Below are 26,965 nucleotides of genomic sequence, written 5' to 3' on the forward strand. Positions count from 1 at the left end.
AATTAAAGCTGAAAAATACTTTAGTTAGCAGTCATTTCCAAAAGGCGTTTTATCAAACTGGATGTGGAATTATTTGTCCTGTTTTTACATAACAGGACTCTTTATGCTCTGGTTACAATCTGATAATTGTCTTACTTTTTTAATCTCCATTATTAAATGAACCATATCACTCCCGTCTTTTTTTTCTCCAGTAACTTATAGCTTTAATATCACTATTTACCCCATTTAACCAAATATGTAATCAGCAATAAGCTGTTTTTAGCTTCTGAAAATGAAGACAATATGCAGCAAGTGGCAGTCCAACATGTTTGTACCACAACAGATAAAGAAACTACTCTTCAAGCATATATACTGACATTGAACATTTCTGTTCAGAATCATGAGGCTTTTCAAATCCTGTGTAATTTAATTTGGAGTGGGTTGATACTCGTAAGCGTTAAAGGATATTATGGGAATATAATTTGCCAGAAGAGAGCCATACAAGGCCTGCAGGGTTGTATCATAAACTGACTGGAAACTTGAGCCTCTAATTACATAAGCACTCAGGCACAAAATAACACATAGAAAATGTTATTTGTCACCATGGCTACTGGCACTTAATTGACAGTGCAAGACTGGGGTCGGGAAATTGGCGCCATTTTCACATTAATGCTCTGCTCTGACGGTTAGAAGACACAAACAACAACTGAAAGTGAAATGAAGGAGACCAGAAGGTCCGTTTAATGCTGCAGAGTGTCACTCTGAGACACTACCTGCTGAAACTGAGTGGATCCAGGAGAATGTGGGTACAGAGAGGTGTCCTCAGGCGGGGAGGAGTCTTGATCGTCGGGTGCTTCCTGTTCATCCGGCTCCTAGAATTTGAGAGGCAGATGTCATCACAAATCATTAACATTTTCCTAGACAAATATTAAAAGTAGGATCTGCTTGTTTATATGAACAAAAAAACAATGGGTGTAACGCTAAGCTCTGGCATTTCAGTGAGAAACAGTGAGTAGGTTGCATGGGAAAGTCAAGTTTCCTATTGTAGTGTCAAGTAAATGAGGTTAAAATGAGATTAGACAGTGTGTGTGGGTGGATCGTGCACCTGAACACCTCTTTGACAAGCTTTGGAAATAGAGCTAAAAAAAATCTCACACATCTCCCCCACTGTGGAGTAATTTCAGAGTGCAGTTCTCAGATGATAAAGCTTTTTAGAACTTATATTTATACCTGAATTTGAGGGAAGTAAGAGAAATAATGAGTGATGCCAGCTTTTATTTTTACTCATGTAAAGACATATGAGTAAACATGACTAAACAGACTCACGTGCCATCATCACGTTTCAACTTGACTTAATATTTCTCTCTCGCCTGACTAATTGACTTTTTTTTCTTTTATTGATTATTAGCCAAAATTTAGGTAATTATCACTTCTGAAATGTCAAGTCACATAAATACTAGTCAAGCAGGAGAGACACTGTAATTTCTATTGAAGACTGAGGTACAGCTGAGGCTTAAGAGATGCAGGTGGTGAGACACACCACAATTTGGTGGGGGAGGAAGGGAAAAACTGGCATGGAGGACTAGATTGAGATGGACTGCTAATGTCAGTGTTGTTGCTCTGAATCATTAGGACTGAGCAATTAGACAGGAAGAGAACAAAGATCTGTTCACTGTGCAGCTGAATAAGATGACTTCTGGATGCCAGTTACACTACATGGCATCTCACATCTCACCAGTGGCCTGTCTAGCTTTCTTTTAAATGCTTGTCTCTTACAACCAAGCATGAGAGTAAGAACTAACAAGACAGAAGAGCAATGTCTTTTTTCAGGTGTAATATCAATCTGATATAAACCAGATGACAACTTACAATCTTGACAGTGTGTTTAACCTCCAGCAATAATCTAAGCTAGAAAGCTCAAAGCTAACTAAACAAGTGTTGGATGTGTTGAATGCCTAAACACTGATCAACTGTTAAATGTTTCACTGCTGAATCTTCAAGTAGATTTGGTTGAATTTCCTTCCTTTATGTCGCGGTGCCTGGAATACTGACCTTCCCTGGGCTTCCCTGAGTACACTTGAGCTGTGTATGGAATATTACAGGAGAAGTGTGTCATTTTAGTGGATTTCTTCATCATTAAAAATACAAGTTACTCATTTTAAGTGAGAACAATAAAATTATGTGTGTATTGTCGACTTCAGTCATGAAAAGAAAACAAATTCAGCCTATTTTTTTTTTCCTCTTGGTTTTTAAAATCATTAATAAAATAAAAAACCCAAAACATGCTAAATACACACTCTGAGAATAAGAAAGCTAAATTAATAACACCAATCAACTAAGTAAATTATTTAATTAATTCTTGTAGTTTGCTACACAAACACTTGTTAGGCCATTCAGTGGGTAGTCGTATTGATACGATACACATAGACTCTGCAATTCTGTTGGATTTCTGAATATCTCTTAACATAATCCCTCATGTGAAACTGTGGGTGTGAAGTGGATATAATGCAAGTGCTATTACCTCTTCAGGACAGAGTTCACAAGCCTTGGCCAGTGTCATACGTGCACTGTGAGAACGCTCCAGGAAATATCCATTGGAGGTCTCGTTGCTCTGAACTGGAGGGGACCAGTTGTTGTAGGTGTACTGAGGATTTCCTGTGTAAGGCCTCCTCTCCAGCTCATCCCCTAACCACTCCACTGCCCATGTCCACTTTCGCTTCAAGTCACCATTACTCTGTATGAGTTTAAAGACAATTTCACAATGAAAAGGCTTATTACCAAGCACAGTATTTCATTTTAAGTATTTAAGATTTCAGATACAGTCATATTTGAATGTTATGGAGTGTACGATGGAAAAAAAACAACTTCATCATTGAGGAAGTGTACCTGTAGGATTTGGTAAGCCACAGAACAGTTGCTAAAGAGGGCCACCATGCACTTGATGCACTGATAAGCCCGTTTCTGGTAGTGGTTCTTTGAGCGTTGGATGGTGTCAAAAAGCCCATCTCGATCATCAGGAATGCCCTTCAGCACATTGTGGATCCTGAATACAGGAAGATAGAACATTAACTTAACCATTTTCCCAGTACAAACATCACAGAACTTCCAAAGTTCACACTGAGCAGTCAGTCTGACCTGTGTGTCTGCCAGGAGTCCTCGATGAGCAGAATCTGTAGCAGCAAGTCCAGGTAAGGCCTCAGCTCATAGGTGTAGGAATATGCAACCTGAAGACAGACATGTTTAATGTAGATATGTGGAACTCAGCCATCTTGTTGGTCTGAAGAGGCATCAGATCTTTACCTGCCAGAGCAGTTCACTGAGCACAGTGGAGGAGAACTGAGGGTTCTCCCAGCAGCAGAAGCGAAGCAGCTTCACCGTCTCCTCTGAGTTGCTGCAGTCTTCAATGATCTTCTTCACGTAGCTCGTCCTCACAAACAAGATCTCTGCCACCAGCTGCTGAACAGGCATCACCGGAGTTGTCAGGTTGGCATCCCCATATGGGTTGGCTAAGGGAGGGTTACCTAAAGAGCACAAGATGCTTTAAATACTTCTTTCCACATCATCTTTAATGCATCAATCCAGGAAGCCCTCAGCTCCAAGCTATGCCTACACAGCACAGAGGCTCAGAGTGGCTGCTTTGTCAGTCACTAGATCCTGAGCAAGGATGAAAATCCTCATCGGGCTCCAACTCTCACTATCACACCACAACAGACTGTTTCAAAGGTTAACTCTAGCTGACAACCGCTAAGTTTCAGGGTAACACTCACCGTTGATTGAGGATTGCATACGAGAGGAGACGTCACAGCAGCGAACTAGCTGGGAGACCACAGTGTAGAGCTTGCCTAGTTCTGCATACTGGTACTTAATGGGAGGGCCAGGACCTTCATCCAGAGCAACCAACATGAAAGTAGCAGGAACATTCAGCTTCAGTAGCTGAGTCTTCTCTGCCAGGCCTGTATGAGGTAGAAACAGAGGAGGAAAGCAGCTTTTTTTAGTGCACTGATGAACACATCAGCATGAAGAGAGGGAGAAGTTATTATGTTCCTTACCCAGGTTGGCATACATGACAAAGAGGTTAAAGTACTGCTGCAGGTGGCGGCCATGCTCAGAAACCTCTCTTCTTAGCAGGTTGAGTACAGCTCTCAACAGGTGGTCACTCAGGCTGAGATTATCGCAGCCCTGATGCACAAACAGAAAGGAAGAACAGTTAAACCAAAGTACGGTTGATCAAAAGTCCATTTTGATACACATAAGCTGAATCAAGTTTCCACATGCTGAGGTCTGACACCAACCTGTGCTGAGGGTCCAGGAGAAGCAGTGGGAGAAGGACAGGGGCCGTCTTGCAGGGAGAAATGAGCGATGAAGACGATGAGCTTGGCAAACGCACCACGGACCTCAGCGCTCGGGCATTCGAGCAAGTACTCAGAGAACCGGTTGGGGTAAGCAAACAGAACGTTGTGTGCAAACCAATAGCGTACATTCTTACTGTGTCTCAGCAGGATGCAGAGGGCGTCATACCTGGAAGGAAAGATGGTCAGAACAAAACAGTTTAATTTAGAAAAGTTGTTTTTATTAATTAAGACAAAAAAAAAAAAGTCTGCCCCAACCACAAGAAAACAAAAACTTACCAGTCGCTGGCAGGACCCCGTACTACTTTCTTGGTGTGAAAACCTGTGCTGAAGAGGAACCTAGCCGCCAGCTGAGCACTAATCATAGCGATCTCCTCTGCCTCAGGCAGAAGATGGTCTTGTCCTGTCAAAACAAAACAATAAAACAAACTGAAAGTGTGCAGCATAATTTGATGAGCTTCTTTTCAACGCAATAAACCTGATCACTGATAGTGAAAATCCTTAGAAGCAATTATCTGATATGGCAAATGACATATTAGTTGTATAAAAAGTAGAAAATGAACACATTCTTGAAGATGTATCTTGTTTATTCCAAATGAAGTAGCTCTGCTGTAATGACTACTTCAAGATAACTATTCTGTGAAATGTTTGAAATGGGTTCTGGCCTGATCAATAATGCATAGGGAAATTATGCATGAAAGGCAGTGCAGTTCAGTGCAGCATACGCTGTCCTTTCTCCCAGTAATTCAGAGTATAAACATTACTTTGAAATTTCATTTTTAAAAGGCAGGGGCATTAGACATCAGTAAATATTATGATGACAGCTGCCGTATTTGTGGAAACTCAAAGCAGATATGTTGTGGAATTAAGTAGGGCTGGACTTTATTAAAAAAAAAAAAAAAAAAAAAAAAAAAAAAAGATCAATTGATCTGCATTAATTCAAGCTCAATTAAGCCGCAAAATTTAGAGATAGGTGGTTTCCTCCCCCCCCCAAAATACATTTCCTTTTCTGGTAAAAACAGTGACCATAGTCTCGCATGACTCGCTGATGTTATGAGATCTTAGCATACGTACACAACTGAAAGTTTACCGGTGTTACCGGTGTTACTTTATGTGCCCAATAAGATACTGCAGAATCTAGATTTTTCCATTCACCATTGGTTTGCAATAATCTGTATACCGTTTAGTGGCTTATTATATTATTATGCCCAGATATCTCATTGTGATGGTCATGTACATGGGCTCAGCCTTTTATAGAACAATAGTTAGCCAGGAATATTACTAATATTCAAGAAATTTTGGTGATGTTGCATAAATATCTGTAAATGAATTGATAACTAAATATTATAAAAATTATGTTTGTACTTATGTGGGTTAATATGACAGCTACACTTATAACTTATAATATATATATATATATATATATATATATATATATATATATATATATATATATATATATATATATATATATATATATATATATATATATATATGTATAAAAAACTGTGGTTCATATTTGAAGTTTATAAAGAGCTTTAAGACTACACTCAAATGCAAAAGATTACAAAGATACCTTCATTTACGATTTGGATTTGAGAATACAAAAAAAAAAAAAAAAAAAAAAAAAAAAAGACCAACACTGAAAGTTGTGTTTGTATCTGCAGGCAAAAAATATACATACCTGGAGGAGGGTTTAAATAGACACTGTTACAGGTCAGAAGTTTCTTAATGAACTGGAAATATTCCAGGCTGTATTGCATGCGGTTGTGCATGAATTGGACGTTCTGCTTGCGGACGCTGCACTCGATGGCACTCGGCATCTTGACCTGATGCGGCTTGGTGGACGAGATGGTCAAGTCCGAGATGTATTTGACAAGCTCGCTGTCCTTGTCCAGTGAGTCCATTCGCTCATAGAAGAGGATGTAAGCATTCCACCAACGTTTCTGCCTTCGATAAGACATCCTTTTCATCATATGATCGAACACCTCCCCCATGTATTCACCGCCAAAGCACTGGTTCTTCATCTCCTCCTCATCGTCCATCTTGCACTCAGTCACATCACCGTCATCAAACTTATACCAGCGATTCTTCTCACCATCACCCCCGTTCCTCTGGATTATGTAGGAATAGTAGTGTCCACCACTGGCCTGGCCTGAGTGGACCAGCACTCCCACCAGACGATATTTGGAGCTGCCTGGGGGTGTAGCCTCAGACAGCTCATTCTGTTGGATCACCTGGTTCTCTGGGTTCACATCATCACCCTCTAACTTGGCGACACCTGCTACTGTGTACGGCTCCATGTCCAACTCCCTGGGGAACTCAAAGTAGTCGTTGAACTTGATGGCACACTCCCTCTCCCAGTCATAGTCGAAGCGCTTCAGCTGGATGGCTAGGACAGGCGGCAGCTTCTTAATCAGCAGACGCTTCACAGTGTCCACCTGAGGGGAGAAAGCCAAATGTTACGGATTAACTATTAACAGAGGTTAATAACAGAAGAGGAAAGGCGATATCTCCCCTACTTCTTTGTACAAATGTTGCTTTGCTGCAACTATTTCGACAAATAAAATCAAAATTATTGTTCGGCAATAAGGAAGGGCCTCATAGTCTCACCTTTTTATTACACTTTTCACAGTGATAGGCATTGGCTCCCTCCAGCAGATCTCCTTTAACATACTGCTCCATGGAGTCCAATAGGTTTTGGTGGTTTCTAATGTCCACATTCAGTGTTGTGAACGACTCCTCACACTCATACCTGAAAACAAAATTATTATCAGTCAAAAAGTTCCATTTCCAGTCATGAAACAGAGGAATAACAGCGCTCACCTATGAGGACATCCCTGACAGATCTTCTGGTCGGCAAAAGACCCTCCTAGAACCTTGCTGAGCATAGCAGGGTGACCCAGAGCTTTCAGAGCTTCATCCAAACTGTCCACCAAAGAGTTGAAGAACTCCAGAGCATCATGCTGTTCCCTCAAATTAACCGGCTCACCCCATAATCTAAAAAAAAAAAAAAAAAAAAAAAAAAAAAAGATTAAACCACATGGAGGTAGTTTAACATCACTAACTGTTAATTAGTTAAAATGCAGATGCAGTGAAAGTGTCTTTGAAATACCTAAACTGTTTCCAGAAACCCCTCGGGACATAGTACTGCAGTCTGGATGCAGCAAGATGACCAAAGATGACTTGGAGGTGACGCAGCACACCGATGTTGTACTCCTTCCTGTCCTCTGACTTACTGGAGGGTTTGTCATCAATTGGGGGATGGTAGCTGAACACCTCATCGCGAGGATCTACGTTACTCTGAAGACAAATCAATACAGATGTCTTAAAGACCAAAAGTATTTATCATCAAGTTTAACTGGTTCTGGTTGTGAAAACAAATGCCTTAATAAATAAATAATAATAATAATAAATAATAATAAATAAAATAATAATTTTGAACAGAAACTAAACTGTTGCCCTCAGCTCCGAACTCAGCCTACACGGCATATGAGCTTGAAGTTGGCCATTTTTTTCAGCCACTAAATGCTGAGAAAGGATGAACATCTTCATGGGGCAAAACTTGATTGAAACAAACTGAAGCGTACCTCATTTTCCTGCTTCTCATCTCCTGACATGTCGTCATCAACGTCAGTGCCTGTGCCCTCAATAGCCAGGATGCCATTGCGGATGGGAGGGATCATGTACAGCTGCTGGATGACAGAGTTCATGTAACAAGTGGCACCGGCGTTCTTTAGACCTACAAAGCCCTTGTTGGGCCGTGGCCCCACTGGAGGCAAGTACTCCCATTCTGTTAGTGTCTCGCAACCTGAACACAAAGGGAGCAAAAACACCCTTAAATATACTGTTATTAACAAGTTATTAGCTCAGGTTACTTCTGGAATGGCTACAGACTAGTCTCCCCACCTAAGTAGTACATGTCAGTCAGAGTGTCAGCGATTTGCTTTAGGTTGCGGACGCAGCCAACAGCCAATGCTACCAGAAGCTCAAATCCGGCATTGATGGAAGCAGGAGTGCTACACACTGGGATGGCCTGCTCAGTGGGGAACTCCCCACTCTTCATGTACTGTAGATAAACATTAGATGCTGGGAAGATGAAGTCATCAATAAGCTCCTACAAAAAATAAAATAAAAAAAAGGGGGCGGGCATTAGATACAATAAAACAGGAAATAATGTGGTTCTCCAATCTGCTATCTTTATAGCAGGATTTGTATTCTGTACCTTAATGAGGTTGGCTCCTCCCTTCTCACAGCCGATGTAATATTTCTTCTCTGGTGTTTGGAAGGCAAGAAGCTCTTTGGTGACACCAAGGTGGCCCTCCAGGATCGTCTCCTCCACACCCGTCTCCCCTGTTCTCTTAACCTCATCCTAGAGTGTGAAAACATACCGTGCTCCACTAATGCTGTCATAAAACTGATCAACTGAAAAAGCCTTTAAGGCAATACTGTACCAAACACAGGTTTTATATCTAGCATGGAAAACTATTTTTAACATTTAATTAAAAAGCTGGCTTACCCGTATTCTTTTCAGCCAGTCGATCTCATTGTTTAGCAGCACTTCAGCATTTGGCAGGTTAATGTTGCTGTTGTAGGCATAGTTCAGTAGATGTCTGAGCAGAGTGAAGTAGTCCCCGGCATGTTTGGCTCGCTCTTTGGCTGTACTCTAGACACAAAAAAAAATCAGACAAGTCCAAATTAAAATTCAGTGAACAGTTTATTTACAGCTGAAGTTTCAGGATGAATTCAGCAGATGAGGAGACAAATGCTGGACTAAACCATAAGCAATATAATTTAAAAAAAAAAAAAAAAAAAAAAAAAAAAAGCCACTCACCCCCAGCACTGTGAAGAGGAGGGTGATAAAGAAAAGAAGGGGTCGATGGCCCATGCAGCACCTTGTTGCCATTAGGAAAAACTGTTCCTGGGCCATTTGACGCACGGATCTATTAGACACATTTCAACATCAGTATCATGATTCTCCAACAACTGCATCAGGCTGGAGTTGATCGGTTTCCAACATTTTAGTTAATCTATGCTTCAGTAGGGGGCTGCACCATATGCTGCTCTGCTGCACTTACTTGCTGTGGCAGTGTAGCAGCAAGTCTATGATGAAGGTCTGCCAAGCCTTCTCCTTGCTGAGTGTGTCAAGAGCCGTGGGCATGAGGGCGAAACACAGTGTCATTACTTCCAAGGCTTCACAGCACACCTGCTCATCTTCTCCATCTGGTTCCTTTGCTGCATTTGTCTAAAGGGATAAAAAAAAAAAAAAAAAAAAAAAGAAAAAAAAAGAAGAAACATTTAAAAAGGTTCATATTGCTGAACCCTTCTGCTCTGATTACAATAACATATTTAAATTTTGTTCAGGAAAAAAAAAAAAAAAAAAGACACAAAAATAAATAAATTAATTAATTAAAAAAATTATAAGACTGACAACTTTTTACCTTCTCATATATCCTGCTGATTTCTTCATTGGAACTAAAGACAAGCTGCACTGTACCACAGCCTGATGCCCACACAATTTTCTGTACTGCTCGGATCACACAAATGTCTGGGATGTACTTCGATGCCTGGAAGAAATTCTGATGAAAAATACATTTCCAAAGAGTCTATTATTACGATTATTCTTGCAATCCTATTTTCACCTTTCACAAACGACCAACAATGCATTAGATTCACAATTTAATCAGTAGATAATAACCATTCTTTTACTTAAACGCTACACAACAGTCAAATTAAAAATCCAAACTCTGGACCTTTTTAAGTTCAAGGCATTCTCGCCTTATACACTCTATGCTGGAGAAATGATTTCCTATAAACTTTCCATTACCTCATCAGATATCTGCTGAGCCAGTCGAATGGCTACATTTCGTAGCATGCATTCTGAGGCCGGGTTTGGGATGTTTTGCAAGGCACTCTGAAGAACCAGCGCCTGATCATGAGTGGCCTGATTGATCTGCACACAGATATAGAGACAAAGGCATAAATGTTAACTCCACAACATGTAAATGAGAAGAACCAGTTACACAGGTTTGTCTCTGTGTTGTATATGTATGGTCTAACCGGAGAGACGGGAATATTTCCCTCAGCGTTGGGCTGACAAGCCTCAGCCACAGCCTTCACATGCCCAAAGCCAACTGCAGTCAGGAGGAGCTTAGCTATTTTAAGTGCGTTGAGGTAAGCGCCTCGACGTGTCTCCATGTCCGCAGACGGGAGGAAATTGTTTCTTGTGAGCATGCTCAACACCAATGGCAGACCACCGCTCTTCAAGAAGTTGTACTGGAAGTCACTGGCATCCTCGCCCAGGGTGGCACTGGCTGGCATTAGCAAAGCATACACAACCTACAACATGAGAAAGATTAGCATAAGCAGGAAGACTTAAGCCATCAAACTGTATCACAGCACTCTCACATCTAATTGAAGCCTCACCTCAATGAGGTAGAGCACTTGTGAAGGTGAAGGGCCAAAGAAACAGGAGTCCAGTGAAGGACTGAGGCTGTTCTCTCCAAGCTTGGCATGGTCCAGACATACAGCTCTCAGATTCTCCACTGTAGTGTTATCTGAATACACAGGAATAGCACAAACATAACTAAAGTAAACTATATGTGCATTATGTAGGAATAAGTTGTAGTCAAGCAAACTGGATGGATAATGGATGGATAACACAGGAGCATATAAACACCTGGGGGCATAAGTTTCATAAGAACTCGAGCTCCATCTCTCAGCTGAGGCATGTTAAGGTTACAGCCCAGGTCAGCAATCTGCCACAGGAAGGATATGTAACGCAGATGCAGCGACATAATCTGTAAAACAGGATAGAAAATTATAACTTGCATTAAACCGAGTGGATAGCCAATTCTAAGAAAGTAAATCACTGCGGACATTAAAAGGATCAAGAAAAAAAGTCTCTAAACAGCTGGTACAGAATCTGTAATGTTAACTCACCACTCCAGGAAGGCAGCTCTCTACCTCAGGGTTGGGCCCATCACTATAGTGGTTTCCATGGTTACCAGGAGAGCCAGTGGATGAGTCTGATGAACTGTCTGGACTTGAGGGCATGTTGGCACTCACCTGGGTCAGCTTGGCCGTGATCAGCTGTACAATAGAATGACAACGAGTTGCTAATGTTGGTCTAAAGGATAGATGTTCAACACTGTATCCCTGGCCTTAAGGACACAAAGAAGCACACTCTGACTTACCGTTTTGTCCTTCAAATTGAGCTGTCCAATTAGTTTCCTATCGTCTGCTGGATCAACAACCTCCCCACCAATAAATAACTCGATCTTTGTATGTGCTGCGTTAGCCTTTATCCTGTTGAGGATGGCACGCCGGACCGAGCCAATAGTGTCATTGGTGTGTGACCAGATATCCAAATCATCTACCTGACGGCCTTGATTTGGAAAACGTACAATCAATGTGATATGCTTTCCACGAAAAGCTCTGCAAGATAGGTAGGTAGAAGAGAGATCTTTGAGTGGAACAGTACATGCAAAACACCACAATGGTTAAATTTTTTCAGGAAAAAATTCCATTTTGGTAACTCTTTGGTGACTTGTAGAGACTTTACTAACATGGCACAATGACTTAAGTACAATTTTATTCCAACTGTACCTGGACATGGGCAGTATAGTCCTTTCTTCATGGTAGTCACTGTCACACTCATTAATGTACTCCTTGAGTACAGTGAGAACTCGCACCATGCGGATGGCCTCCTGCCGGGCACAGTTGATGCTGTCTTTATCTCCATCCAATACGCAAAGGGTGTCATGGGATGCCTTTAGGCGGTCAAAACATGACTGGATGAAATCTTCGTGAATTTCAACCTAAAAGGAAAGATAAAATGTGAAAAACACCTTACCATAACATAAAATGCAAAGAGTACTTGTCTTGTACCAAAATAAATGCTCCCAGTACCTGGTTGACTTGAAGTTTTGGCCCGAGGTTGGTATAAATCTCTTTTAATAGGTCAATTGCACGGTTTGCAATATCATCACTTCCTTGAATGACCACCTTAGAGAAAGTATTAGAGGGAGAAAATAATTAATTTAAATTAAAGCACAAGCAGCAATGAAGGTCATCGCACCTATGGCGCCGCTCGGACTATTGCCACCGCCTTCCCTGGTGACCTCTCCCCGTGCTCCTCTGGACCGAAGGTGCAGCCAGACAGCACATCGGGTCATTTAGGCTTTAAAAAAGGGTCATTCCCTGTCACCAGGGGGCGGGGCTAACTTATAGTCCAAATATTGACATGCACATGTGTGAAGGATATTACTGGCATCATATCTAGCTAATTTGGCGCAGGTATGTTGCATCAAATGTATCAATTTTGGTGGTGATATCTTGTTTTATGTGTGATTTTTATCATTTAGTCATTGTTGGTGAGACGTCACACTTTGAGGCCCCGCCCCTCCTAAACAAAATCTATTAGAAGAAATAACTTTTAATCACACATGCCTCGTGAGCATCCAGGCCAAGATTGGTGTCAGTTGGATAAAATCCCTTGGAGGAGTTCTTCAAAATGCCTGACAAAGAAATTGTCCTTTTTTCAACCTTTTTCAATATGGCTGACTTCCTGTTGGCCCATATGTCCAAGAGACTTTTTTGAAGGTTTTACTTTAATGTATCCAGTATGTTACAATGGAAACCACTTCAAGGCCTGACTGTCACCAGTCATGGCAAGTTTGGTGGAGATCAAAGGTTTAATGGCTTGGTTACATGTATTTCCTGTTTTATGGCGTCGGACCACCATTCGCCATAGTCACTTTTGGCGTAGTAACTTGAGTTTTTTTAATGTGACATCATGAAAGGGTTTGACATGTTTTGGAGTACTTTCAAGTGTTTGGGAGTATTTGCTTAGGAGGATGACCCTCAAACGTGGGGGGAAAAAAAAAAAAACAACACTTCTTGTAATAAGTGGACGGGGCTTAGGTTTAGACCAGCAATGGTCACATTATTATTTTCAGGACTGGGCCCTGATCAATCCCTATAAAATTTGGGGTGATCAGATCAAAATGAAGAATTTTATAGTGATTTATGAGGTCACAAAGTTTTTTACATTCCCTTGGGGATGTACACAAGATTTGGTGAGTTTTCAAGCATGCTCAGGCCTCCAAAAAAAGAACTTCTTTTGTCAGAATAAAAATAAGAATAATAAAGACTACAGTTCCAATAGGCATTCACACCGCCCCTGGTGCTCAGGCCTAATAAACAAACAAGCTATCAAATTTAGAGCTACAAGCCCATCTTTGGTTAATTTATCACAATTTCAGGGGAACATATGGAAAACATGGAAGATTTAATGGACTTACGACAACTCACATATAAACTAACAGGTATAACTAAAAGGGGGACCTAATTAATATTATACGAGTTGCTATAATGGAATTTCAATGAATGTATATTTTCCTCCAATGCTAGTCTTCATATTAAATTAGGTCTCAAAAAGCAAAGTGCATGACACAAAGAAATTATGTGTGTTGCTGTCACAACTGCTGTCCTCACCCTCCACAGATAGTCCAAGCCTATTAGTTCCAGGTCATCCATCATGTAGGCCCTGCGCTTTGCTACCAGCTTGCCCTCCCTGCAGTTGACAGCCTTGAAGAACCTTTCAAAGCACTTCATGCCATTTTCGGTCAGCAGAGAAGGATCCAATTGCAAAACATTGTTCTCAAAGAAGTCCTTGTTGATGTCTGGGTCCAAGTCTGGTTCATCGCCCATTAGCTTGGAGTACCTAGATGGGATAAAATAACGGTATTCGAAAAATGTTTGCAGACAGACAAACATTGGGAAATGCATTTAATCCAATAGTAAGTTGAGATCACAATCGAATCATACCACTTAAAGCAGGCCTCTCGGTCACAGAGAAACACTGCATTCTCAGCCAGACACTTCCAGATCTGCTTGGCTTGAGGGGCACACAGCCACAGCTGGCCATCTTTGAGTAGAAACCTTAAAATGAAACAAGTCAGGGTGAAGATCTCAATTAATGAAACAATACAATCTCCATGGTATAAATACTCAAATTAACAAATCTACTTTCCTACAAATAAAATTAACAGAGTCTGAGCTGAAAATTAAAATGTTCATGTTCATTATTTTCAATTCCTTTATGTCGCTTTACCTTAAGGTTACTTATGAGAATTAATTTGATTTACCTCAAGAAGTTGAGTCGTTCTTGTACTTCTTGGACATGACTGTAGCGACTTCCTGGTCTGACTGTTTGAGGATCAAACTCTGCTTGTTCTTCTGTAAAAACAAATATATGCCCATTCAGACTGCAGACAGTTCTCACTTCCTCTTGAGACTCTGTTACTATAAAAAATAAGCTTTCTGTATACCTTTGGATAACTGCCTCATTGTCTCCATGTAAGCCGAAAGGTTCTCAGCCACCAGGGTGACCAGAGCATGGGTATGCTGCAGCTGGTTTATCAGGTCATGGCGGTAAAACACATGAGGACTTCTCTGGGTTTGACTGCACAGAGAACAAGGATGGTGTGGTAGATGGAAGGGATACAAAAACAGTGGTTAAGACAGCAAGCGACAAACTGAGAATTAAGCTTACATTAAATACTTTAAGTAACGTCAGATTTAGAAAACAGCATCACATATTTTTTCATTTGGTTCTGTTCAGAACATGAAGAAAGCATCTTTTGGTATATGTGTGAGTGTGTGTATGTGTGTTGGCTCATATCAATAAAGGCCATTTCCTGCCTTGTTTCCCTAAATACATGTTATAGCTTTACACCCAAACCCTAATCCAAACGAGCCCTCAGTACATGTAGTTTTAATAAAACACTACAATGGGACACATGAGGACACCCAACATGTTCGAAATCATTACCTCAGACTCCCAATGATTATTTACTCATAAAAACTGAATAGAATTTTTTTTTTATTGTAACAGTGCAGTCACACTGCGGTGTCATTTAATTTAAAACAAAAACAACACAGTTGACAAATAATGAATTTTAAAATGTATTTAAAACAATAACAATTGGGTTCAAGGCATGAAATCCCTTTGATATTTTGCATTGAATGATTTGAGGGTGAAAGGAGCTGGCATAAAGAGTGGGCTCCATCTCAAAGGACTTTTTATTAAGTTGTGTAACCAACCACCTTAACTATATTGCTCAGTACACACTGCAGGTTGTGTTTAGTTAAAAACTAAACTTGCAGCAAACATGTTGAAAAACTGAAAGCAGCTCAATTTAATAGGTTTTGCATCAGAATTATCTGATCATATCTTGTTTGATTTACTTTAAAGTGGAAAAACATATTAAGCAAAAACATACTTTGAACTGGAAAACATCTACAACTCTGTGCTGCCCTGCAGGAAGGTGCCGCATTTCTGAATTTTAAGTGAATGCAGCCAAAGTCGACATTTAATCCCAAGATACATTTCTAACAATACTGTGCTGGGTCAAACTCTTTATATCAAATTTATATCTACTTTAATATGAATCAAGATTTTTTAAAATCATTTATAACATAACAGCTTATATCTATGTAAAACAAATGCTAAAATTTCAGTCATGCTTTTCCATAATTAGCCACAACTTGGTTGCAAGTAATCAATACAATCTAACTATATTTTTTATTAATCTTTCGGCCTTCTTTTGTGCTCCTCCTTTCAAATTTAAAGCTACATGATTATTAACTACCTGGAAAAAGAACAGCTTTTTCAAGTCTTGCTTGTTAAATTCTGTGTCAGGAACAGTCATTTGAGATGAAACCCAAAGAACTGCTTAAGCAGATTCATGGCAGAAATTTAGATTGAAATATTTATATTACATACTACATTCAAAGAGAAAGTTAGACTTGACGTAACGAAGAGCAAGAAGAACCCTGGAATTGTCACTCACCCCACTAAGTTCGTTTGTATGTTAATTGGCATTTTCTTTCTGAAAAAACAAGTATACTACATATTTTCTACAGTGACTAAAAAAACTATTTCAGATCAAAAAATACCTTTGAAACTTTAAACCTTTTGTCTGACAAGTCTGTAGACCACTGCTAAATCAATTTACCTTTAGTATATCTCAGCTCCATGACATGATGCATTTCAGTGACAGAGCAAGATCTGAATTAAGCTCAACTTAGTAGAAAAAGTACAGGTTAAAGTAAGATTGAGGATGGTTAAATCTTAAAACCCTGACTGGTTCCAGGATATTATGTTATCCTTGTTTTTATTTTAAGGCAAAAAACAAAGAACAAATTAAACAAACAACAAAACATAACTGTACTTTTCCCTTATGTCACAAACCAAAATGTCTTAGGTGGAAAAAACACTAAATGCATCTTTTAATTAACAACAGATCATGATAGTGGCTTGTTTTTAATAAACTACAGTCCTAGATAGAAAGCAGGTTATCTGTACACAAGAGTGTATTTTAACAGTTCAAACTGATTCCTTCCATAATCTCACCTAAGGTTTTGAGGAGCTTCTCCAAAGAGGCTGCAAATTTCTCTGATTTGCTTCAAGGCAGGAATCACCCATTTGTCATTGGTTCGTAGCTCCTCTATGAAGCGATCTATCCACTGAACCTTCTGTGTGTCTCTGTCCTGAATAAATAAAAACAACATCCGTTGTAACTCAAGTGCAATGATCTCTCTAGCCTTTTTGGCCATGCATTTAAACATTATTGTCGGAAGCAATGTTCTACATGTACCTGTGAGCAGCTGTAGTCCAATATCTTGATGTGAGCACTAAGAGCCTGGTCCATAATGTCTACAGGCACGTCGTCGCTGTGTGCCAGGTTCCACAGCAGGTTAAGGACCTTGTGGGCCATCACACCATCCTTGTCATCTTCAGCCAAGCGCCTGATAAGTTCGAGCAGTTTCTCACGCTGCTTCTTGCTGGCATTGGTCCAACTTGCCTGTACATAGTTTAGAACCACAATTAAGATACACAATAACACTGGAATGATGAGGGGAAAAAGTTAATAGAAACTGAAACAAAGTGAAATGGTTTAACTACTGTGACTGGTGAAAGAAAGTTACCTTGAAACAATCAAAAAGATGATCAAGCTGCTCAGGTGAGAAGTCCCACGCTAGCTTCGCCAACAGGTCATGGACATTCTTGACAATTGCTTCATGCTTACCAGCCTGAATAAGGAAACAAACAACACAAATGGGCAAGATGAATAGCCATCTAACACATCTTTTCTATTTGACAATGCAAAACAAAGTAAAAAGCTGTTGACTAACGCACATCTAACTAATAAAGCAAATTTCCAAAAATATTCATCTTAAATATTATCACAAGCAGTTATTTGCATTGAAATACACTTAGCTGCAGAGCACCTGTGCAGCCCAGATGTTGTCCAGATCTTGCATGGTAAGAGCTTTCTCTTTGATAACGAAGCGAAGAATCTTCTCCAGTTTTTCAACATACTGTGGCTGATGCAAACTGTCTCTCAGCACAATGGACAGGATATGGTTCTGCTGGATCCATTCCTGGAGCAGCATGGAGGCAAAAGGATTTTCAAAAAAGTCTGGAAAGGAGAAGCGGAACATCGTGAAAATCTCAAATTTCACAAGCCAAGCTTACCGCCATGCGCTCTGCAGTCAGCCATTCTTCCTCTTCAGGGTTATGCCGATGAGTGTAGTAGGACACACTGGAGATCACCTTGTTTACTTCATTTAGTGCATTCATTTTGCCGTTAAAAGAAGAAATTTGCAATAACCTGGTAATGACAAAAAGTTTGAGTTAAGTCAACATCTTATTTTTTTGACATATAAGAACACAATTATTTTGTTTTTAATTACATAAACTTAAAAACAAAAAGCTCTAACACTCACCTAAGGATCATTTTTAACCTAAAAATCTCTAAATTCTTCACGGTCTCCTCCTGCCCTGGAACACGTGAAGCCAGATTCTTCAGAGACTTGATTATCATGGACAGTGCGTCGTTTTTGGCTTCATTCTTGGCCTCTTTCTTTAGCTCCTCGTCAGTTAGATTCTCTAGAAACTGGGGCACCATCTCAATGACTGGAAGGAAGTACTTCTTTACTGTGTGCAATGTGAGGAACTCATAACACTGGCCAAAAGGCCTGGAACACAGAAGGACAAAAAAAACCGTTCAAAACCTTTGCAACAACACAGCTATGAAGAAAAAACAGTTTGAGGTGAGTAACGTCTACAACATGGGGTACACTAAGATGCATTTCACACAGCCTCACTTGATAAGTGCAGCGATGATCTGGACGTTCAGTGCTTGGCCGCTCATGAAGCGATCGTGCAATATTTGAAACCCGTTTAACGTGCCAAATTTGTTTATTAAATCCACCAACCAACCCTGTGGAGACAAAAAGACAAACCTACAATAAACAAAAGCTTTACATATTCACTGTAATCAATTTACATTTTTAAAAGACTATATTCCAATTAAAAGCTAAACAACGGTTTATTCCACTATCTTCTCTAAACAAAAGACAAGTTACATTGGAATAGGGATAAAAACAGTCATGAGGTTGAGCGCCATTTCCATAATGTAAAAGACACTCTTTTGGCCAACAAAAACCTGACACTGCCAGAATATAAATAAACAAACATAAACCTGTACTGTTATAGTATTGTTCAGAAATGACTCACCAAATGTCAATCTTTACCATCAATCAGTAGCAAAACATGACTTGACAGCTCATACGACAACCTCCAATAGTGCTGGGCTTCCTGCCAACGGTGGCAGACAGACAAGCAGCGCCACAGTAGTGTTCATCCTGACCCTGTGCCCACACTGTATTCATCACTCTTACTGTCCTACTCCCTGATGTAAGCGCCTTCTCTTTTGTACCATCTCATTTCTCGGAAAAGAATTTTATGTCTTGCGGACAGCAACTTCCATATTTTTCCATTATCAGGAGAGAAATTCTTTGTGTTCATGGAGGGCCAGAAAACCAAGACTAAAACGCTATTTTATGACTTTTTTTCCTCAAGGGAAGTGAGGTTGGCTGTCCTTGAGAAATCTGTTAAATAAATGATGATGGTTGCCATTTAATTTCTTTGGTCAACAGTCACAATAGTTCACCTTTGGAGATCGTGGGTCTGGTGGTCGAGCGAAGAGCTCATCGTCAGTCAGCTGGGCTCCAGCAGGGACGGTCTCAGAGGGCCGTGTGCCATTGTAAATGTGGAACTTGCAGTGAGGATTGGTGGCCATGGCCAACAGCTCCAGTAGAGGAAACCAGTCCTGAGAGAGCTTGGCCACACATAGCTCCACTAAACGGTGTGTGTTATTAATGATACACCTCTGTAAGACAGAAAATTGGTATTGATAAATATAACTATCACACATTTTATGTATGTGTGTGTATGTATATATATATATATATATATATATATATATATATATATATATATATATATATATATATATATATATATACACACACACACACACACACACACACACACACACACACACACACACACACACACACACACACACACACACACACACACACACACACACACACACACACACACATATATGTACATTTCTTTCAAATTCAAGTTTGTAATCATTTCCCAAAAATGTGACCAATATTACACGATTTATGCCTTCTGATCTAAACATATATTGATTATATTGATTGCCAGCTGTACCATGACTGAGCAGTTGATAACATACTTTACTCTTAAAATCAGCAAACCTCACATTTTGGCGATTTAACTTCCAGTTTCACCTCATCAAAAGATGTACAACTTTCACATTTTCACAAAAACAGCTGTTCTTATAAATTGTCTTATAAGTAAAATCTTAACTATGTGGACTCATGATTGATTCACATCTAAGGAAACCAGATGAGCAATCAATGTGAGACTGACTCATCACAGTATTCTTGGCGAGCTTTCACAGTGCTTCCTCACTACAATGTATTTATGAAGCTAATGACTATTTGTAAGTACAGACTAATTAGGGAAGTCTGCCGTAATGGACCAGTACTTGTGATCAAGATGTTAAGCACTTTTACAGCAGCATATCAACATAATTACAAGTCAAGGTGAAGGTAAAACTAAAACAGTTTTCTTTCATAACATACCTCTTCGTCTCACTACCTGATTGTGAGGAAAGTCTAGAAAATCAATAATCGTAATACAGCACAACAGCTAGCCTCACCCATTTCTAACAAAACCATTATTGATTACTGCTGACGTTGCTGCTTTCAGTTAGCTCTACAAGAACAACACAGAAAACTCAATTTAAAGACAATACTTTGGTCTAAACAGTGCTTTCATCCATTGACATGCAACTAAAATGATTGGTCATGATTAGGCACAGCCTTGTCAATAAAACAGATTTCTGTCAACCTTTCATGGTAGCAAACATCATGTCCCTAAGTTAATAGACTATGCGATTACTTCACATTAATTCCTTGATTTAAAGAATCAGACTAAAAGAGGATGCAACAATGAAAACTTACATGTATTTCAAACTTCCAGCCACTGACTGCCTCATCTGTCAGGATCTTTGTGAAGGAAATGGTTAAACCATCTCGGAAAAACCGCTGACATGCTTCACATTTCACATCCAGTCCTGCAAGTAAAAATATCTTGGTAAGATACCAAACCAGTCACTTATTTTACATTTGCCTTGTGAAATCATAAAGTTTAAAAAGCATGACAGATACACAAACTTCATAAAGTTCATCTGAAAATATCACAAAAGGAAATTGTGTGCAAGAGATGAAGGACGAAATCCATTTTTCCATTGTGTACCACTAGATCCAATGTTTAAGAAAAGCTAAGCTGATGTTCTGCAATATGAAGTAGTTGTGTCATGGCTGTATGCGCTATCTTGATTGTCTTAATTGCAAAGCTTGATTTCCTCAGCAATGCTTCTTTGCTCAGTTCTGGAAAATTGCACATTAAAGATTTGATGTAAAATTCAGAAAGTCTATAATATACATGTATAATTTCATTAGGATGCAGAAGACCCCCATCAGCGTTGGCGGAATTATGAATAGCATATTCTAATAAATACTAGAAGCTGAATCACTCGCTAAAAAAAAATATAAGAGAAATAAAACGCATAAATAATATCAGAAACACAGATCCACAAACAAAACGTAATAGTTTGGTTTTTGTTTGTTTTTATAGTGATTTTTGATTATTAACATGTCTTAAATGAGTCGAAGGCAAGAGATTCCCAGCATTACTTTAAGAGCCACAGCTGGTAAAAAGCAAATGCCACAAAGCATGGACTGAAAAGAACATTCTGTACATTCCTACCTTTTTTACTCAGGTCTATAGCAGCTTCCAAGAGGACTTCTAATTCTCCTTTTGGCAAAACTGGAACAACCCAACGAGGCCTGAGAGATCAAAATGAAGATGAGACAATTATATTCACTTAAAAGGATGAATGCTGTATTTTCTAAGTACATTCAAAAGATTTTAATTTAGACTGGTAAGCACTTCCCCTGTGAGAGTATGACTGTTGTGATGTGCTCAGACTAAATGTGCAACAGACTAAACTACGGTACAGTGAGTGGAAAGAAGCTTGTCGACATGATGCAAACTTTCTTAACATATGGGTTCATACAAGGAAAGGGGCCTTGGAATAAAATAACTGTGATAAGCTGAGTTCCTGGTAAATTTTAAATGTTAAAAGTCATGGTCATGCAAATCACAGGCTTATGTATAAGTTTATAGGTAGCATCTGACTGAGAAGGCAAGTAAATACCTGTTGATCATGTCATCCAGCTTGGCAAGATCAGTGTGAGGAAAAGCGGGTTCTTCCTCTTCCAGCTGAGGGGGCCCATCTCCTTGGCCCTGCTCATCCGGCGGGCTCACTGGAGAGTTCTCATTAGATGAGTTAGGAGATGACGTCTTTTTAAGATGGGAAGGAAAAAAGAAAGACAATCAAAACCAGAAACTCAAAACAATTCAAAGACACAATGCTCTAAAATAAATCAAAACAATTCTTGAGACCTCAAACAAAGATATAAAGAAAAATCAACTGCATCCTTTATGCTGCAGAGAAAACAAAAACATCTGAGCCATGAAATCAAGCTGCAGGACCATTAACAGCATAAAGAATACATTTTCAGATGTAACATTAAAACTCTGGATGTATTTCCAATTATGCAACTTAATGAGCTTCACTGGAACTTGGTGCAGATTTTTTTTCATCTTAAAATATCTGCTTCTGCATATTGTTTCAGATACAAGCCGTTTCACCAGGATATTTATTATTATTAAGTTGCATTTGCCAGCAATATGCATTCATTAAAATATGCTCGTTGTAGATAAATGGGAATTATTTAAACAGGTAATACATTTTAGTCCGCTCTGTTGTGTTTTACCACAACTCAACAGAACCAGTTAGTTTAACTGTCGAAACTGTTCATTTGCAGCTCAGTGGACAAAGAAATAGTCAGTGGTTTGGAACATGACGCACCAAGGAATGAAAACAGACTTTTTATACATTTTTAATCAATGATAATTTGTTGTCTTTTTAAAAAAAAAAAAGAGGGAAAAATTAAAATTTTATTTATCTTTTACATGATGCGTGTACGGGCACCACGGCCGCCTTTATTTTGAAACCCTGCAGGACTGTTTCCAAAGCTTGAGCTTCTTGCGAGGAAAGTTCTCACCAAAAGCTGAACACTGTGATGGTGGATGATATCTGGCTTATGCGGTATTCTCCCAAATGATTCATATGTGATATTATAAAAGCTAAAAAAAAAAAAAAAAAAATCTTAAGATCACAATCATCACTGACTTATCTGCTACAAAAAAAAATAAAAAATAAAAAAAAATAAAACAGGTTGGGATTGGATGTAGAGATATTATTGTTCATTTATCTTTGTTTTGAAATGGCTAGATTTTTTTTAAATCTTTGTACATTCTACTTTCCAGCTGTATGGCAGTACATCACACAGAACATATAGGTTCTGGCCTGGAAGAAGTTGGCATGCAACAAGAATTCGAGGGTGAAATTTACATATAATTAATGCAAAAATGCCATTTATAACTTTCCTACATATTAAAGCAACAGCATGGCCAGAGCAATTTGTGCTGTTTATTTTGAATGCACTACATAAAGATGATCAAACACATGTCTCTCACACATAAGGGACAAGAAACCAGAAGGAATTTAACTGGCTGTGCTTCATCCAACAGCAAAGTCCATTACTGTTAAACACAGATTTCAACAACATCTTTATTTCAGAGTTGTAAAAAAAAAAGTTGGCTAAACAGCCATGAAAAAGGAAAATAACTTCATCAGCTTAATCCATAATCTCACTGAAACCTTCTGACTCGCCAAGGCTGATGTGTGATTTGAATGTTCTACTTTCTAGTGGGTTGTGTGGTTGGACAATGGGCCGTTTTGATCAACAATACACATGCAGTGGACAAAATACCAAAAATATTGTAAGTTGCTTATAGAATTTGAACGAGGAAACGTAGGAAAAATTGAAAAGAAAGACAAAGAAAATTACATTCAATTTCAATGCCCCAAAATATCACTAAATTTCCTTATTTTCTACTTGTAAAGCTTTCCTCTAAATTACTCACAGGGTGGTATAAAAAAAAAATACAGAGTGCATTTTTCAGTAATGCTACTTACCATTCATTCTATATTTCAGATAAAGTGCAAGATCCAGATTTAACCAACTTATTGACCAGCAAAAGCAAGTGTGACACTTTAATTGTTGCTCAAGACTACTGTTCACATGTTCATATACTACTGAAAAGACAGGCCCTGCAATGGTTAAGGGTAGAGTTACTATTGTCCTGTTGAGTAAACGAACATACAAACAAAAGGAGACAGGTGTGTTTTCTGAAAAGCTTTTTAACAATGCCATTTAGTCATCAGATCTATAGCATTTCAGCTTGACCATTCATATGAATGGACAAGTTTCTTTTCATCCCTACCAACAAAAAGGAAAGAAAGTGAGGACTGCGATGTTTGAGGCACAAATTTAAAATTATGTGGGTACACCTCAGTGATAATGACCAAAATGATGGGTCATTATCAATTTTTTAGAAAAACAAACAATATCCCTAACAGTGAAATTAAGCAAGAGGATAACTTCCTTCTTTCTTTCCTTCATCACCCGATGATTATGCATAAACATCAGTAATGGTGTGAGCAGCAGTCTATTAAGAGTAAAAAAGAAGGGATAGAAGAGATACATAACTGAGAAACGTAAAATGTGGGGGTGTATGGTGAAGGCTCCTTCTGCTTGGCTGACCTACATAGGCAGCTTGCCTCTCACGTCTTACCAAAGCTCATCTCTAACCACCACAGGCCTGCATGAGCACACATGCAAAGACACACACACACATCCTTTAACCATCACTCAGAAGGCTCTGTTCATTGATGCCTCGCCTTCGCTCTCTTTCTCACTCTTTTCCGCTCCCTCCTCCCTTCCTTTTGGTACCCCATGGGCATCTGTGTGTGGCTATGTGCAAGCAATATTGGTTTAAAAAAAAAAAAAAAAAAAAAGAAAACATCAACACGACTGTCTTCTAGTGTGCTGAAAAAGACCATAAAAAGCAAAAAATAAATAAAAGTGTTTTAATTCTGGGTAGAAAAATGACACTGACCTGGTTCTGTGGCAGTGGGGGTTGGCTCTGAGCATCAGGTGCCTGGCCCTGGCCCTGACTGTCATTGCCCCCCACCGGAGAGCCACGCGTGGTGGCCGTCATGCTCGCCACAGGGCAGATCTTGGCAATCTTGGCCTCTTAGGGAGCGCTGGCCAGGAGGAAAATCACAGCCACCTCAGCTGTAGAGCAGAGGGAAGAGACGCCAAACACGCGAGAGAGGGACACAAGCACCTGAAGATCTGGATGTGCTGCTGAGACCATTGCATAACCTGTAGCAGGGAAGAGGGGCAAAGGTCAGAATTTTAACATGTACTTAAAAAGTTGTCATCTAAATTGACAAAATTGGACTTGCCAATCACCAATAACCTATTCATCTTCAGTTGACAACCAAGGTGTGCACGGCATGGAAAGGGATCAGTTATTTAACCTAAAATGAAAGAATATGAAACTGGAAAAAAATGCCTTGGGCATGAACTGTTTTTCTATGGCAATTAAATATACATCTGTCAATCAGCATACAATTCCAACTTAGCACAGAGATGTTTCAAAATGTCCTTGCTAACATTTTTTTTTTTTTTTTTTTTTACATCTTTTGTAACCACCAGCCCAACCTTACAAGCTCGATCATACAAATGCTGTTGCAAACTTAATCTGTCCCATGTTAAAAGGGTTTTGCCACAGACGTAGCAAAACAATTTAGCATTAAGTTGTACTTATGTTCCTGTCATGTAGGTAAATAGGTTTGTCAATTTTAATGTTCATATATCACTTGCCTAATATTTAGTCTTTTACATGGTTGAGCCATTTCACCCACGAGTGGGCATTGCTGAGTTCAGAGTTAACTTCATCATTGTGATCCACTGTTTGCAACCACCTAAGTCGTCGGATACACCCTTTCCTTAAAAGCTAGTGTCATATGATCAGCTGCTACCTCTCTGGTTGATTTTCTTCTCCCAATTCTGATTTGATGCGGGAGATTGATAAAAGTACCCATCTATCTATGACGCTGTCTTTTGCGCAGAGGACATTTTGATTGTTGCATAGTTAACCTCTTAGTATGGTATTTTAACACTGTTTAATCCCCAGAATTCAAAATGATGTCTTCAAAAGTCTGTTTTCATGTTAATTGACATCTTTTGCATTATGATACCACAGATGTATTAACTTTTTAGTGTCACAATAAATGTCTGCATGAATCCATCCCAAGTTCCAACATGGTTCATGGCACATCTTTGTACCAGTGAAAGGGTAGCATTTCATTAGTCTTGTTTTCACATAACACCCAACATGCTCAAGAAAACATGGAAAATTTGGTCCAGTCTTATCCTGCAATTGCAGTCGTTCACACAAGCGCTTCACAGCAGGAGATTTTATGCTGGAGAAACACTCTCACAGCTGGAAACAAACCGAAGGGGATGTAACTAAGTGTCTAGCGAGGAGGCTGAACACGAAAAAAGTTTAGCATATAATTCTGAGTATTTTCTTACTACATGTGGAAAATTAGGCTTCTTGATGACATGATTTTGCTAGAAAGTGTATCTGAGCATAAACTTAAGTGAGTCATGCACACTCACTTAAACCAAACAATGGCAGCAAATGCTCCAGAATATATGCTGCTGCATTTGCATCGCTTAAGGTGATTGAGCCAGAAGGAGCTATCATAACGTCCCACCATGTACAATTTCTATGTATCTCACAAAGAAGCACATAAACAAATTTAAAAAAAACAAAAAACATTTATGCTGACAGTAGTACAACTAATTTCAATAGCATCTACAACTCACAACAGAAAGAACATAAATAGAAAATTTAAGGACTATTGATGAAAAAAAATTATTTTTATAAGACACTGTTAAGATGCGCGACAAATTTTCGATAAGAAATAAACATGAGATTTCAGTCATTCTGAGTCACACCAGTAGAGTAGCTTGTAGATGTTATCATTAAAAGCCGCACAACTTCTCAGGTGAAAGGATAGAAAGTCTCTACATTTGTCTCCTCTACATAAAGCATATTCAGACAAAGTTTATTTTAAAAGTATCAAAACTTCTTCTGGCAGCTGTAAGAAATTAAATGGTACATTGTC

The 26,965-nt window shown here is 39.2% G+C and overlaps 1 protein-coding gene across 4 annotated transcripts in view; it reads right to left on the reverse strand.

Annotated features, from left to right (window-relative positions):
* Positions 1-26,965, reverse strand: part of usp9 (ubiquitin specific peptidase 9) — a 36,241-nt gene that overhangs the window by 3,400 nt on the left and 5,876 nt on the right. The window contains exons 2-46 of one of the 4 annotated variants that reach the window (XM_079254452.1): positions 24,880-25,148; positions 22,007-22,152; positions 21,556-21,635; positions 20,748-20,860; positions 19,355-19,573; positions 18,507-18,622; positions 18,126-18,377; positions 17,875-18,010; positions 17,628-17,780; positions 17,325-17,429; positions 16,994-17,200; positions 16,750-16,886; positions 14,663-14,796; positions 14,480-14,570; positions 14,160-14,273; positions 13,827-14,055; positions 12,240-12,335; positions 11,937-12,148; positions 11,525-11,765; positions 11,271-11,420; positions 11,008-11,128; positions 10,755-10,885; positions 10,389-10,667; positions 10,156-10,281; positions 9,770-9,895; positions 9,407-9,573; positions 9,163-9,271; positions 8,848-8,994; positions 8,554-8,700; positions 8,238-8,445; positions 7,919-8,139; positions 7,444-7,631; positions 7,155-7,328; positions 6,942-7,083; positions 6,013-6,769; positions 4,608-4,731; positions 4,272-4,497; positions 4,029-4,158; positions 3,747-3,932; positions 3,280-3,500; positions 3,115-3,203; positions 2,866-3,022; positions 2,501-2,713; positions 2,032-2,061; positions 753-851 (exon numbers count right to left, since the gene is read on the reverse strand). In XM_079254452.1, the coding sequence (XP_079110578.1) occupies positions 753-851; positions 2,032-2,061; positions 2,501-2,713; positions 2,866-3,022; positions 3,115-3,203; positions 3,280-3,500; positions 3,747-3,932; positions 4,029-4,158; positions 4,272-4,497; positions 4,608-4,731; positions 6,013-6,769; positions 6,942-7,083; positions 7,155-7,328; positions 7,444-7,631; positions 7,919-8,139; positions 8,238-8,445; positions 8,554-8,700; positions 8,848-8,994; positions 9,163-9,271; positions 9,407-9,573; positions 9,770-9,895; positions 10,156-10,281; positions 10,389-10,667; positions 10,755-10,885; positions 11,008-11,128; positions 11,271-11,420; positions 11,525-11,765; positions 11,937-12,148; positions 12,240-12,335; positions 13,827-14,055; positions 14,160-14,273; positions 14,480-14,570; positions 14,663-14,796; positions 16,750-16,886; positions 16,994-17,200; positions 17,325-17,429; positions 17,628-17,780; positions 17,875-18,010; positions 18,126-18,377; positions 18,507-18,622; positions 19,355-19,573; positions 20,748-20,860; positions 21,556-21,635; positions 22,007-22,152; positions 24,880-24,981 (7,551 nt within the window). In that variant the 5' untranslated portion in view covers positions 24,982-25,148. Of the gene's footprint in view, positions 1-752; positions 852-2,031; positions 2,062-2,500; positions 2,714-2,865; positions 3,023-3,114; positions 3,204-3,279; positions 3,501-3,746; positions 3,933-4,028; positions 4,159-4,271; positions 4,498-4,607; positions 4,732-6,012; positions 6,770-6,941; positions 7,084-7,154; positions 7,329-7,443; positions 7,632-7,918; positions 8,140-8,237; positions 8,446-8,553; positions 8,701-8,847; positions 8,995-9,162; positions 9,272-9,406; positions 9,574-9,769; positions 9,908-10,155; positions 10,282-10,388; positions 10,668-10,754; positions 10,886-11,007; positions 11,129-11,270; positions 11,421-11,524; positions 11,766-11,936; positions 12,149-12,239; positions 12,336-13,826; positions 14,056-14,159; positions 14,274-14,479; positions 14,571-14,662; positions 14,797-16,749; positions 16,887-16,993; positions 17,201-17,324; positions 17,430-17,627; positions 17,781-17,874; positions 18,011-18,125; positions 18,378-18,506; positions 18,623-19,354; positions 19,574-20,747; positions 20,861-21,555; positions 21,636-22,006; positions 22,153-24,879; positions 25,149-26,965 lie in introns of all 4 variants that reach the window. The other 3 variants (XM_079254451.1, XM_079254454.1, XM_079254453.1) reach the window with 3 other exon arrangements.

This window comes from Telmatherina bonti (genome assembly GCF_933228915.1).
Source record: "Telmatherina bonti genome assembly, chromosome: 15".
Lineage (NCBI taxonomy): Eukaryota > Metazoa > Chordata > Actinopteri > Atheriniformes > Telmatherinidae > Telmatherina > Telmatherina bonti.